This window comes from Pseudophryne corroboree, chromosome 5 (assembly GCF_028390025.1).
Source record: "Pseudophryne corroboree isolate aPseCor3 chromosome 5, aPseCor3.hap2, whole genome shotgun sequence".
NCBI lineage: Eukaryota > Metazoa > Chordata > Amphibia > Anura > Myobatrachidae > Pseudophryne > Pseudophryne corroboree.
Genome location: NC_086448.1, coordinates 146671308 through 146685314, shown reverse-complemented (window position 1 = coordinate 146685314; position 14007 = coordinate 146671308). Strand labels below are relative to the sequence as shown.

Genomic DNA, 14007 nt, shown 5'->3' with positions numbered 1-14007 from the left:
GACCCCACAAAGCCCTTTGGGGAGACAGAGGGAGAGTATGCCAGCACACACCAGAGCGCTATATACCACAGGGATATCACCTATAAAGAGTGTTTTCCCTTATAGCTGCATATATATATTATACTGCGCCTAAATTTGTGCCCCCTCTCTTTTTTTACCCTTTCTGTAGTGCAGGACTGCAGGGGAGAGCCAGGGAGCGATCCTTCCAGCGGAGCTGTGAGGGAAAATGGCGCCAGTGTGCTGAGGGAGATGGCTCCGCCCCTTTTTCGGCGGGCTTTCTCCCGCTTTGTGTGTTATTCTGGCAGGGGTAATTTACACCTATATAGCCTCTGGGGCTATATATGGTGTCAGTTTTGCCAGCCAAGGTGTTAATATTGCTGCTCAGGGCGCCCCCCCCCCCCAGCGCCCTGCACCCATCAGTGACCGAAGTGTGTGGTGTGCATGAGGAGCAATGGCGCACAGCTGCAGTGCTGTGCGCTACCTTGGAGAAGACAGAAGTCTTCAGCCGCCGATTTTCCGGACCTTCTTGCTTCTGGCTCTGTAAGGGGGACGGCGGCGCGGCTCCGGGAACGGACGACGAGGTCGGGTCCTGTGTGCGATCCCTCTGGAGCTAATGGTGTCCAGTAGCCTAAGAAGCCCAAGCTACCACCACTTAGGTAGGTTCGCTTCTTCTCCCCTTAGTCCCTCGCTGCAGTGAGCCTGTTTCCAGCAGGTCTCACTGTAAAATAAAAAACCTAAACTATACTTTCTTTCTAGGAGCTCAGGAGAGCCCCTAGTGTGCATCCAGCTCGGCCGGGCACAGAAATCTAACTGAGGCTTGGAGGAGGGTCATAGGGGGAGGAGCCAGTGCACACCAGATAGACCTAAATCTTTCTTTAGATGTGCCCAGTCTCCTGCGGAGCCCGTCTATTCCCCATGGTCCTTACGGAGTCCCCAGCATCCACTAGGACGTCAGAGAAACTTTCTTTTGTTCTATGTCCAGTATCATGCCTAGGAACGTCAGTCGAGTTGTCGGAACCAATTGTGACTTTGGCAGATTGAGAATCCAACTCTGTTGCTGAAGCACTCTCTGAGAGAGTGACACGTTCTCCAGTAGTTGTCTTGACCTCGCTTTTATCAGGAGATCGTCCAAGTATGGAGTAATCGTAACTCCCTGCTTGCGCAGGATCACCATCATTTTCTGAAACCGATAATGACCATCCTGTACCGCGAATCTCAGGTACTCCTGATGAGAGGGATATATGGGGACATGAAGGTAAGCATCCTTTATGTCCAGTAACACCATAAAATCCCCCCCTTCCAGGCAGGCTATCACCGCTCGGAGCGATTCCATCTTGAATTTGAATCTTTTCAAGTACAGGTCTAGGGATTTTAGATTTAAAATGGGCCTGACCGAACCATCCGGCTTCGGGACCACAAATAGGGTTGAATAATACCCTTTTCCCTGTTGGCTCAGGGGAACCCTGATAATCACTCGCTGTTGACACAGCGCTTGAATTGCAGCCAGCACTACTTCCCGTTCTGGGGTAGAAGCTGGTAAGGCCGACTTGAAAAATCGACGTGGGGCACCTCTTCGAATTCCAGCTTGTAACCCTGGGAGACTATTTCTATCACCCAAGGGTCCACGTCTGACTGAACCCAGACTTGGCTGAATAGTCGAAGGCGTGCCCTCACCTGTGCGGACTCCCGCAGGGGAGCCCCAGCGTCATGCGGTGGACTTAGCGGAAGCCGGGGAGGACTTCTGCTCTTGGGAACTAGCCGCAGCAGGTGTCCTCTTGCCTCTACCCTTACCTCTGGCGAGGAAAGAGGAGCCCCGACCTCTTCTGGATCTATGCGACCGAAAAGACTGCATCTGATATTGTGGAGGCTTCTTTTGCTGTTGGGGAACAAAAGGTAAAAAAGGTAGACTTACCTGCGGTAGCTGTGGAGACCAGGTCCGCGAGGCCATCCCCAAACAATACATCACCTTTGTAAGGTAAAACCTCCATATGCCTTTTTGATTCTGCATCCCCCGTCCATTGTCGGATCCATAAGACTCTTCTTGCTGAAATAGCCATAGCATTGGCTCTCGAACCCAGTAATCCAATGTCTCTTTGAGCGTCCCTCATATAGAAGACTGCGTCCTTAATATGAGCTAATGTTAACATAATTGTATCCCTATCAAGGGTATCCAGATCAGCTGACAGGGTATCTGTCCACGCTGCTACTGCACTACATACCCATGCCGACGCAATTGCTAGTCTAAGCAAAGTACCAGTATGTGTGTAAATAGACTTTAATGTAGTCTCCTGCCTGCGGTCCGCAGGGTCCTTGAGGGCCGCTGTGTCAGGGGACGGTAGCGCCTCTTGGAAAGGCGTGTTAAGGCTTTGTCCACTGTGAGAGAGGATTCCCAACGTACCCTGTCCTGTGTAGGGAAAGGGTACGCCATAAGAACCCTTTTGGGAATATGCAGCTTCTTATCTGGAGTTTCCCAAGCTTTTTCACATAACTCATTTAGTTCATGGGAAGGAGGAAAATTCATAACCTGTTTCCTTCCCGTAAACATGTTTATCCTCGTGTCGGGCACCGAGGGCTCATCAGTGATATGTAAAACATCTTTTATTGCAATAATCATGCACTGAATACTTTTTGTCACCCTGGGGTGCAATCTTGCTTCATCATAGTCGACACTGGAATCAGAATCCGTGTCGTTATCTGTGTCCCCTATTTGTGAGAAGGGACGTTTCTGAGACCCCGATGGATCCTGTGAGTCGGTGCCATCCGTAGATTGAACACCTGTCGACACCCTGGACTCTGCTTTGTCCAGCCTTTTATGTAGTGAAGCTACCCTTGCATTTAACATATGCCACATATTCATCCAATCCTGAGTCGGCACCGCCGACTGTGACACACCACTCATCTGTTCCACCTCCTCTTTGGATAAGCCTTCCGCTTCAGACATGCCGACACACACGTACCAACACCCCACACACACTGGGATATAACTATAAGGGGACAATTCCCTAAAGAAGGCCCTTTGGAGAGACAGAGAGAGAGTATGCCAGCACACACCAGCGCCAAACTGACCCAGGAAAACCGAGACAGCGCTTATATATATATATATATATATATATATATATATATATATATATATATATATATATATATATATATATATATATATATATATATATATATATATATATATATATATATATATATATATATATATGGGGAGGTCTTGCACTCTCACAGTAATAGTGTCAACTGCTGGGGTGCCTATCAGGATCCAGTCACAGAGGGGACTGGGCCCATAGTACAGTACAGGAAATCCCACTTTCGTGGGAAAAGATAGCACTCTCCAGACTAAATATTAAATAAAGTCAAAAGGTAATTTAATGAAAAAAGTAGTCTCACAGTTCATATGAAGTATCAAACGAACTCCGTTAGTGTCCAACGTTTCGGTCCCCAGCGGGGGCCTTTTTCAAGGAAAAGTAACAATCAGCAGTGACAGCAGTTCAACTTCTAATCAGCATTGCAGGGAAACTGGAGACACGTGTCTCCAGTTTCCCTGCAATGCTGATTAGAAGTTGAACTGCTGTCACTGCTGATTGTTACTTTTCCTTGAAAAAGGCCCCCGCTGGGGACCGAAACGTTGGACACTAACGGAGTTCGTTTGATACTTCATATGAACTGTGAGACTACTTTTTTCATTAAATTACCTTTTGACTTTATTTAATATTTAGTCTGGAGAGTGCTATCTTTTCCCACGAAAGTGGGATTTCCTGTACTATATATATATATATATATATATATATATATATATATATATATATATATGATTTCCCCCACTCACTGCGCCAATTATGTGCCCCCCTCTCTTTTTTCAGCCCTCTGAGCTCTTCAGCAGGGGAGAGTCTGGGGAGCCAGCGTTCTCTGCAGCTTCTGTGGAGAAAATGGCGCTGGTTAGTGCTGCGGGATCAAGCTCCGCCCCCTCCAGCGGCGGGCTTCAGTCCCGTTCTGTATCTGAAAATAATGGCGGGGAATCATTTATTTACTGCCTCAGCAGCCTAATAACATCCTTTTGTGCCAAAACGAGGTTTATTGCCCCCCCCTGCGCCCTGCACCCATCAGTGCCAAGTGTGTGTGTGTGTTATGTGGGAGCAATGGCGCGCAGCTTACTGCTGCGCGCTTACCTCAGGAAGATCTGAAGTCTTCTGCCGCCTGACGTCTTCTTTCTTTTCTAATACTCACCTGGCTTCTTTTTTCCGGCATCTGTGAGGAGGATGGCGGCGCGGCTCCGGGACGAACCCCAGGGTGAGACCTGTGTTCCGACTCCCTCTGGAGCTAATGGTGTCCAGTAGCCTAAGAAGCAGAGCCCTTAAACTCTTAAGAAGTGGGTCTGTTTCTCTCCCCTCAGTCCCACGATGCAGGGAGTCTGTTGCCAGCAGGCTCCCTGAAAATAAAAAACCTAACAAAATTTTTTTTCACAGAAAACTCAGCAGAGCTCCCTGTAATGCACCCAGTCTCCTCTGGGCACAAGATCTAACTGAGGTCTGGAGGAGGGGCATAGAGGGAGGAGCCAGTGCACACCATACTAGAAAGTTATTTTAGGTGCCCATATCTCCTGCGGAGCCCGTCTATACCCCATGGTCCTTACGGAGTCCCCAGCATCCTCTAGGACGTAAGAGAATTTTTTTTTTTTAATGGAGGCGGTCTGGGCATGCCTCCTCCACTTGGCCATGCCCCCTCCCTTGTATCAGGGCCCGCCTGAACTGTCGGTGCCCCTGCCTCTCAGGGAACAATGTGGGCAGGCTTCTATTAGGCAATGCCATCTATAGATAGCGTTGCCTATAGGGTCCAAACTCTATAGATGGCGTTTGTCCGGGTTGGGTATGTGTGTCACAATACCAACGTCGGGATCCCGGCTGGAGGGCGAACGCAATGAAGCCCCTTGCGGGCTCGGTGGCTCACTACGCTCGCCACAGGTTCTATTCCCACTCTATGGGTGTCATGAAATAATCCCTGCTAGTCCGCATGACAACCGTTGGGATAGTGAGGGTTCGGGATGTAGGTACCAGTAAGGTCAGGAAAGCTTTGCCTGGAGTTTAGTACATGTGGGGAATGCAGTCAATCCTCTGAAACTGCATTTTTGGAGGTTTGGCTGCATTATTGCCATTGAGAGAGAAACAAAATAAAACTACTTAAGAACAAGATGCTACTGACCACTTGTATCAGACCAGAGACAATACCGTACATGTTTAAGCCAGAAATTATCTCTTTATCTTGGTTATATTTGCATGTATGAAACAATCAGACAAATATTTGCTCAGTGCTTGATAGCTACCGTGAAATGTTGAGCACTTGTCCTAGCGTTACATGTTGCTAGAGAAAACAGCATTAATCTGCAAGCCCAACAAACAAAGATAAAACTGTTGCACGTACCATTCACTTGCTAGGATTTCCACACACTTGTTTATTGGGACTACTGTACTTAGCAACAGATGAAAGAACTCTATACTGTATTGCAACACCAAGGCTGGTAATAATGAACTTTACATCCCTTGTATACAGTCCATGAGGACTGTTGTGGTGTATTACAATGTAAATGGATCACAAACTGATCACCCAGCCAGAGATATGTATATTTAAGTGGAGAAGAATTCTTCTCTCTCTTATATCCATTCTAGCACCACATTTCCCGATCTCTTCCTATTGGAATAAACAATACTAACAAACTGCTACAGGTCAGCTCACAAAGTCATCTAAATAAAGGGGAGATATTGCCACAATATGGGACTTAATGGGCCAGATTCTGCGGATGGTAGACAATAAGTAAGAAATACTTGCCATTCATTTCTTAAAGCCCTCCCGGAGGGCTGATGCAGGTGGGTGGAGCACTAAACTGCGTGGTTGCAGCCCACTCTCTGCTGCTCAATAGTTAACATTTAAGGTGCATATACAGTATATGGTGCAATTTGAACTGCCGATATGGACCATATAGACCATATCGGTAGAAAACAAAGTACATATCACACCGTGTGTATACAGCTTGCGCTGCTGATGCGCGCTCCCACAGGGTCGGTATCGCAAGAAAAAAAGAGACTGTGCAGGCAGATCAATTTTGGCTAGAAAGTGTACAATCTAGTTTCTAGTATAGTCAAAATTATCCATAGCCAAAATTGCACAGTGTGTATAGTCAATATCGGTGGTTCCTGGCTCCGGGGAGTTCAAGGAAAATCGCAAAGTCCAAATCGGCCTTTAGGCAGAATCGCACCGTGTGCATGCACCTAAAGTTTAAATGATATTTCTGATACAAACTCAAGCACATTGATTAATGTGAACTTACAGTAGTTGATCATGAAGTAAAAATTAAAAGGGTCTCAATAGTACTTAATATGCGTTGGGTATGTTTGACCAGTGGCCAGCATACCGACGCCGGGATCCCGGCCGCCAGAATGCAGGCAGGGGGGCAAGTGCAACAAAGCCCCTTGCGGGCTCAGTGGATCGCTGCGTTCGCCACAGGTTCTATTCCCACTCTAAGGGTGTCGTGGACACCCATGAGTGGGAATAGCCCTTGGTCCACTGCCGGCATTCTAGTGGCTGGCGTCGGTATGCTGAGTAGCGGGAACCCGGCCACCGGGATCATAACTATATCTCCTTAATATAAAGATGTGAGGAAGAGGATCAGGGGCGCATCTAAAGAGGAGGAGGCCCATGTGCAGGGTCCGTCTGGCCCCCTCCTCTCTAGCTGGCAGGGCTATAGCTCTGGGCACTAAAGTCACTAGGGGAACCTAGCGCTGTCCCAGAGTGTAGAGCGCATGCGCAGGTCTCTGGGAAAATGGCACAGTGGCCATTTTCCTAGTGATTTTCCTACTGCACATGTGTGAAATACTGAGAAAATGGCAGACGCAACATTTTCCCAGTGATTTCTGCAGCGCTGCTGATGTGCTGTGGGGCTCCGTAGGGTAAGTATTGAAAGTAAAAAGTGCAGGGTGTGGCCTTCCCCTGGACCCCGGGGAGCCGTGTGCACCGCACACTCCACCCATTATAAATACGACAGTGAAGAGGATGCAGATTGGTCATATGGCTGCAGAAACTCCTGTATCTTCCCTGGCTTCATCGTCTTTCCCAGAATGAAGGTTTATTTGCTGCCTTTGGGAGTTGGGAGCACAGCAAAAATTTGCACATTACATTGCACCTTGGCAAAACCATGTTTAGGGGAGTACGGATGGTGTAATGGTTAGCATTACTTCCATACAGCACTGAGGTCATAGGTTCAATTCCCACCATGGCCCTTATGGTGTGGCGTTTGTATATTCTCCCTATACTTGGATGGGTTTCTTCCCACAATCCAAAAAGACACTGGTAAGTTAATTGGCTCCCGACAAAAATTAACCCTAGTGTATAAGTGTGTGCATGTACATGGGCAGACTAGATGGGCCAAGTGGTTCTTATCTACCGTCACATTTTATGTTTCTATGTTGCACTGAAGGGGGTGTAACATGTGCAGACAGATGAAGATATGAGAGGCGTGTCTAAATTCAAATCTAAATTGCAGTGTAAAAATAAAGCTGGGCTACATGCAAAAGCAGACAATATTTACCCTGCATGTAAAGTAATACATGTATTTGTACCCCTTGCATTGACAATTTCACTTGTTGAACTACTTATACTCATTTTAATGTCGCTCACAATCTAGGTAATCAATGTCATGAAGCTATAAGTATAACTTTTTTCACTATACTATATACTGTACGTCAAGTATTTACTTTCTCAAAGTATCAGGCACACAAAGGATATTATTTTTGGCATATTGTGGTGGTGGTCTGCATTTAATGTATATATAATTCACTACCTCTTCCAGAAGTGTAGATGTCTGGTTGAAAGATATGCCAGATAATTCTCCAAATATCAGGACTTTCTTGTAGTTTTCTAGTCCAACAGTTGTCGGCACCTTCTTCATGATGTAAACCGTTTTACCTCTTGCGTTTACACTAGTCTGTAAAATACAGGAATACTTTGACACTTCGGAAATATGTATAACAAAATCACTGATGGGATAAATATAATGAAACACCCTCTACTGAACAAGAAATTATATATATATATATATATATATATATATATATACACACACACACACACACACACACACACACATATACACACATATACACCAAGGCCAGTTGCCCCCCTCAGGGGATATTCAATTGTCCCTGATGCCTGCATCAGACAGACCACATGTTTTTTCACGAAAACACATAGGATCCGAGATAAGTTCCCAAACCTATGTGTTTCGCAAGAAAACGGAAACATTTTCACACAAAAAATAAATAAAAAAATTAAGGGGTATAATTGAATAGCTCAATGCAAAATATTGGTCAAAAATTTCGATAATAGCTTGTTTTTTTTGCACAAAAACTTAATGGGGACAAATGAATATCCCCCCATATGATAAGCACCATTGCACAGTGAGAGTAAATATAAAAATTCAAGATTACAGTTTCCTGTCATTGCGCTAAAACTGATTTGAAGTGTTGTTTCTGATAACTGAAATTGTGTAACATATTAGCAATATGAACCTTTCAGAGACACATTTGATATCACAATCTTTCTGCATTGGTTTTACAGACACCTCAAATCATTACTGTGCATTGTGGGGTCACCCTGCTCCTTCCACTATATGCTGTGACTGTCTGCAGAGATAAAGCATGATAACAAAGCTATTACAATTAAATATATTGTAATAGTGTTAAACTATAGGTAAGGATACAAAACCTTGTTTTGCTGGCTCTGTTAACATCACGTCATTCGATACCAATATGTTTGACTAGCACTTTACACTTGAAAAATAGTTTTAAATCTAGAATTCTAATTTTCGCCCCATAAAAAAACCTTTACCAATGCATTCATTAAGTTACTGAATAAAATCAGGATATTAATACATTTCTGACCTAAGAGTTATGAGAAACAAATGTATAGTTCTGATAGGAGGTATTTAATCACTTTTTGCTATTTTTTAAGGCGAATGGGGATTTGCCCTATTCAATAGCAGGGCCATTTTTTCGCCTAGGAGAAAAATTCAGCAGGAGTGAAAAACATGTGGACACTTGCACCGGTGAAAAGGCGGGCCATTTTTGAAGATTTTGAGGCATTTCACAAAAAAAAAAAAAAGAAGTAGTGAAAAGGCATTGGTGAAAATGCCTTTAAAACGGACGAAAATGGCATGCAATTGAATACACAGGGGGGCGAATTCGATAGCTATGAAATTGTCGGAGCCAATTGAATACCCCCCTATTATGTGTTATTATGTACTGCTCCATTGGGACTTACGAATAAACATTTCAATCATTTAAGTCATTTAAACATTACTGCCTCACAGCACTGAGGTCATGGGTTCGATTCCCACCATGGCCCTAACTGTGTGGAGTTTGTATATTCTCCCCGTACTTGCGTGGGTTTCCTCCGGGTACTCCGATTTCCTCCCACAATCCAAAAATAGACAGGTAGGTTAATTGGCTTCCAACAAAATTAACCCTAGTGTGAATGTGCCTGTGTGTACATGTGATAGGGAATATAGATTGTAAGCTCCACTGGGGCAGGGACTGAAGTGAATGGGCAAATATTCTCTGTAAAGCGCTGCGGAATATGTGTGCGCTATATATGTAACTGGTAGTAATAATAATAATAATAATAATAATATTATTATTATAAGTGTTTACAAGACTGTAATGTGTTAGTATATACAAGGTTTACTAAATACACTACTTAATTGTTCTGTTCTCCTTCCACATATGATAAACACAGATTGTCTATGCTGCCCTTGCTCTGCTGTTTACTCTTAACTGGATATAAACTTTGAGAAATTATGTGTCTACTAGTTACCAGCCCATTAAAAAGGACGGAACACCATAACAGGGATGTCAGCGCCACACGGAGTGACACTTGAATTGCTCCACCAGGCACCATCTAGTGGTTGCTGCTCCCAAAACACTTGAATCCCCCTCATAAAGGTGAAAAGCAGCGTTAGGCCTTTATTATATAGGATTCCTGAGCAACAAAATAAACAATTCCGTCTGATGTTAAAAAGACTAGACTAGAAAAACTGAAAGAGAAAGGCAATGCAATTGGCCAATGTTACATGAGGCTATTCACCATTTGATAAAATTGTAGAAATCTAAAGGTTGGAAACACCTGAAATAAGCACCCTGTAGTTGTGCCCGATTCTGCAAATATACCGAAGAGACTTCTGCTCACGCCTTTAAAATATACTTAAAAGGAAGTACAACATAAATGCTCTATAGAACAAGAGCATTACAAAAATGGTATGGTTCACATACGCTCCTAGTACAACTTACCTTTCTCTTGAGTGTAATTGTAAAAAACAAAAACGGGGTGTTTTTTCCCTTTCTAGAACACACCAATTAGCATGGAAAATGAAGACTACCTAATTTTTGGTTGCGGCATAACAGAGGGGTGCAGGAGGGATAAAAACCATATTAATGTCCTGGGGTCTCATCCATGCATCTTAGAACATTGCTGCCTGTCTATAGACCAATAGAACCCTACGTTGTGATATTTATTTTCCAGTGTTGTGTTCCCTTTGTAAAGTAATTTGAGAGAATGCATGCAGCTAGACCATAAAGTATTCAAGAATGGCAAGATCAAATGCTTTATGACAAAGGTATGTTATATTTTTCCTAAATGTACATGTCATTAAAAGTACAGATTTGTTTCACATACAATGACATTAAGCACAGGATTATTGTAATTGTGGCAACTGTACTTCCTACCGCAATGTATTTAGTTTCATTTTGTTCTAAGCTTATAACAAAAGAATTTGTGTACACAGTATATCATCTAACACCACTCATTTGCCATGGGTACTAACAAACATATATTAGAAGTCAACTGACCAGGTAAAGCATCATATGAATCTGTGTGCAGCAGAAAACACACTCATTGTAGAGTGCGACTGACAGATGTCACAGAATGCCATAACCTGGTCCACACGCTACGGCTAACCACATACACAGGCAAATAGTGGTCATCTGCTGACTGAACCTAATGCAGGCTAAACATCGACTGCCTGAATTCCTATTCTGACAATGCCAATCGACAGACATTTATGATTGGTGATCCACTGGAGAATCCGCAAAAAACAGCATGTTAAAAATCCCCGGCTTGCTGATCCCAATTGTTATTTGGAATTGGTGAATTAAGGATTTCCAACAAATTAGATTTCCCCAATCTCCAGACCCAGGTAACTGCAGAATGGGAAATTGCACTGATTATTGCTTAATATATGAGCAACTAATACCGGTTTCACACTGCCTGAGACGGGTTGCACCCGGGAGCCTGACAGGTGCTTCGCGCATGCAACCCGCCTCAGGCCCCTCACCTCCAATGTTCCCCAACCAAGCATATTGCCAGGTTGGTGACGTTCCCAGTGACTAGGTGGGGGCGGCGCTTAGAGATCACATGATCTACAAGTGCCACCCGTCCACACAGAGTGAAGGGGAAACAGGTCGCATCGACCCGGCTTCCCGTTCACACAGCATAGTGTGCCAGGTTGAACACATGTTCAACCCTACTTGCTACCAGAGTTGGAATACCTAGGGGTGGCACCTGCTGGGGGCGGCATGGCAATACTCCCCCCATTGTGCAGCTGCAGATAGTGTCCTCCCTCTCCACCACCCCAACCAGCGTCCTGTCTTGGAGATGCGCCGGCCCGCCCCCAATCCACCCACAGTGGCCTGCGCTGCCACAGCGTTAGGAGGACAGAGACAGCTGGTGAGGATGGAGCCAAATGTAAGTATAACACACTCCACTTTCTCTCTTTCACTGTAAAATGGGCTCTGTCTGCCGTAGTGTGTAAAAAGGGGGACTCTACCTGTCTAATGTGTAAAAATAGGGACACTGCCTGTCTAATGTGTAAAAAGAGTCCCCTTTCACACTCTGCCTGCCATAATGTGTGAAAGGGGGACTCTGCCTGCCGTACTCTACCTGGCACTATATGTATAAGGGGCTCTTCCTGGTGTGTATAAGGGGTACTACTGTGTGGTGTAATGTGACTTACGGACACTACTGTGCAGTGTATTATGAATTGGTACTATTCTGTGGACACGCCCCTTCCCGCGGTGCTGGGGGGGGCAATATCATTGGGCCTAGGGGCGGCCTGACCCCTAAATCCGGCTCTGCTTAAATTAGCTATAACCCTTGTCCAGTCTAGCCTTAGTCTCACTCCCGCTACTTATAAAAAATATTTCATCCACCATGTACACTTTTGTGAATTTTAGTGCCAAGTCTGTTGATATCTGTTTAAGACAAATGCACATCATTCTAGTATGACAAAGTTCTGAAACAACATACCTCTTGAGTTACGGACAATCCGCCTTTACTCGTAAGAGAGAACATCATCATGATTTGTTCTACTTGATCAAAAAAGTCCTTCAATGTCTTCTCGTTCTGCTCATCCTCCACAAACTTTATCCACCGGTCTTCCTTGACCTTCAGGATACGCTGAAGCAATCTACCCATATAATGCACTCTCTCATCCTCCCAGAATGGAGGCACTGGCGGTTCCTCGTCATCTATATCCATTGTTCAGTCACCACGGCTTCCTTTATATGGCCACCTGGGTAGAACAAGCAAACCAATGTTACATCTGGTGAGAATAATAGGGTATGATTAGTGTATCTAGAACATACATTTTTAACTACGCTACAACCTGTGAAATAAAAAAAAAATAAAAAAATCATCAAAACATTTACTTTCCATATCCAGAGCCCTAAAGTATACCTACTACTATCTGTAACGGCTGAGCAATGCTCAGCTTCCCAGAGATACTGGCTGACAGCAATAAGAGAACTCGTACCGCTTTGCCTTCCAGTTCAGGTCCCCTCTGTGCATGCAGCAGTGCAGAGCCGTAACAAGTGCAGCATGGTTGCTTGTTACTTGCCCCAGCAGTGTAACTCACGTGTATGTTCGCACTATATTTACATGGGTTTCCTCTGAGCATTTTTATTTCCTCCCACACTCAAAAGATACACTGGTAGGTAAGCTGGCTTCCTAGTGTGTGCGGTAGTCAATATGGATTGTAAGCTCAACTGGGTCAGGGACTGATTTATTAATTATTCTCTGTAAGGCACTTCATGTAGATAGATACTTGCAATTATCTGTAAATAAATAGTATATATTTAATGATGCTTATCACATAGGCTAGAGATCGGGATTGAGAGACCCAGAAGAGGTATCCGGTCTATGGGTCGACAGTAACAAGGTCGACAGTCAATAGGTCAACAAATAATGGTTGACGTGCATTAGGTCGACATGTAAAAGGTCGACAAGTAAAAAAAGGGTAAATAGGTTCAAATGGTCGACATTATAATGATCAATATGGTTGACACAACTTGTTTAAGTTTTTTGCAATTTTTTTTTCAACTTTTCATACTTTACCGTCCACGCGGACTATGACTGTGAATAGTAGACTGCCCACAGAATGCAAGGGAACGCGGTACACTAATAGAGGCTCCCTGTGCTTTGACAGATAAAATGACACAAACACCCCCCAAAATTGCTGTGTTGACCATTTTCCATCACCACCTTTTGTACCTGTTGACCTTTTCATGTGTCTACCTTTTACCTGTCGACCTAATGACCTTGTCGACCATATGAGGTCGACCTAATGATCCATACCTGCCAGAAACATGGAGAGTCTACGAAATTAAAATGCAAGAAAATCTTGTATGAGAACAATAACTCATTATGCTTCATCACTTGCTCATATACACGCTGACCTTATTTTATATCGTACAAGCGTATTTGTTCTTTGGATGACGGTCACCTACAGAAACAACAGCTGGTGGGCTTGGGCAGCAAGCATCCTGACTCTCCGCCGACAGGCAGGGAGGGACAGTAACCTGCCGATACTAAAGCTGGGTATACACTGGCCGATATATCACATTGGCTGTGCAGCATAGACAATGGGCGATATATATTTGGATATAATGGCGTATCTGGCTG

The 14007-nt window shown here is 44.3% G+C and overlaps 1 protein-coding gene across 2 annotated transcripts in view; it reads right to left on the bottom strand.

Moving 5' to 3' along the window:
• The window catches only part of DNAH11 (dynein axonemal heavy chain 11), a 561376-nt gene that overhangs the window by 487883 nt on the left and 59486 nt on the right, over nucleotides 1-14007 (bottom strand). For both annotated transcript variants that reach the window (XM_063921780.1, XM_063921778.1), the window contains 2 exons: nucleotides 12355-12619; nucleotides 7838-7981 (listed from right to left, as the gene is read on the bottom strand). In XM_063921780.1, coding sequence (XP_063777850.1) covers nucleotides 7838-7981; nucleotides 12355-12585 — 375 coding nt within the window. In that variant the 5' untranslated portion in view covers nucleotides 12586-12619. The remainder of the gene's footprint in view (nucleotides 1-7837; nucleotides 7982-12354; nucleotides 12620-14007) is intronic.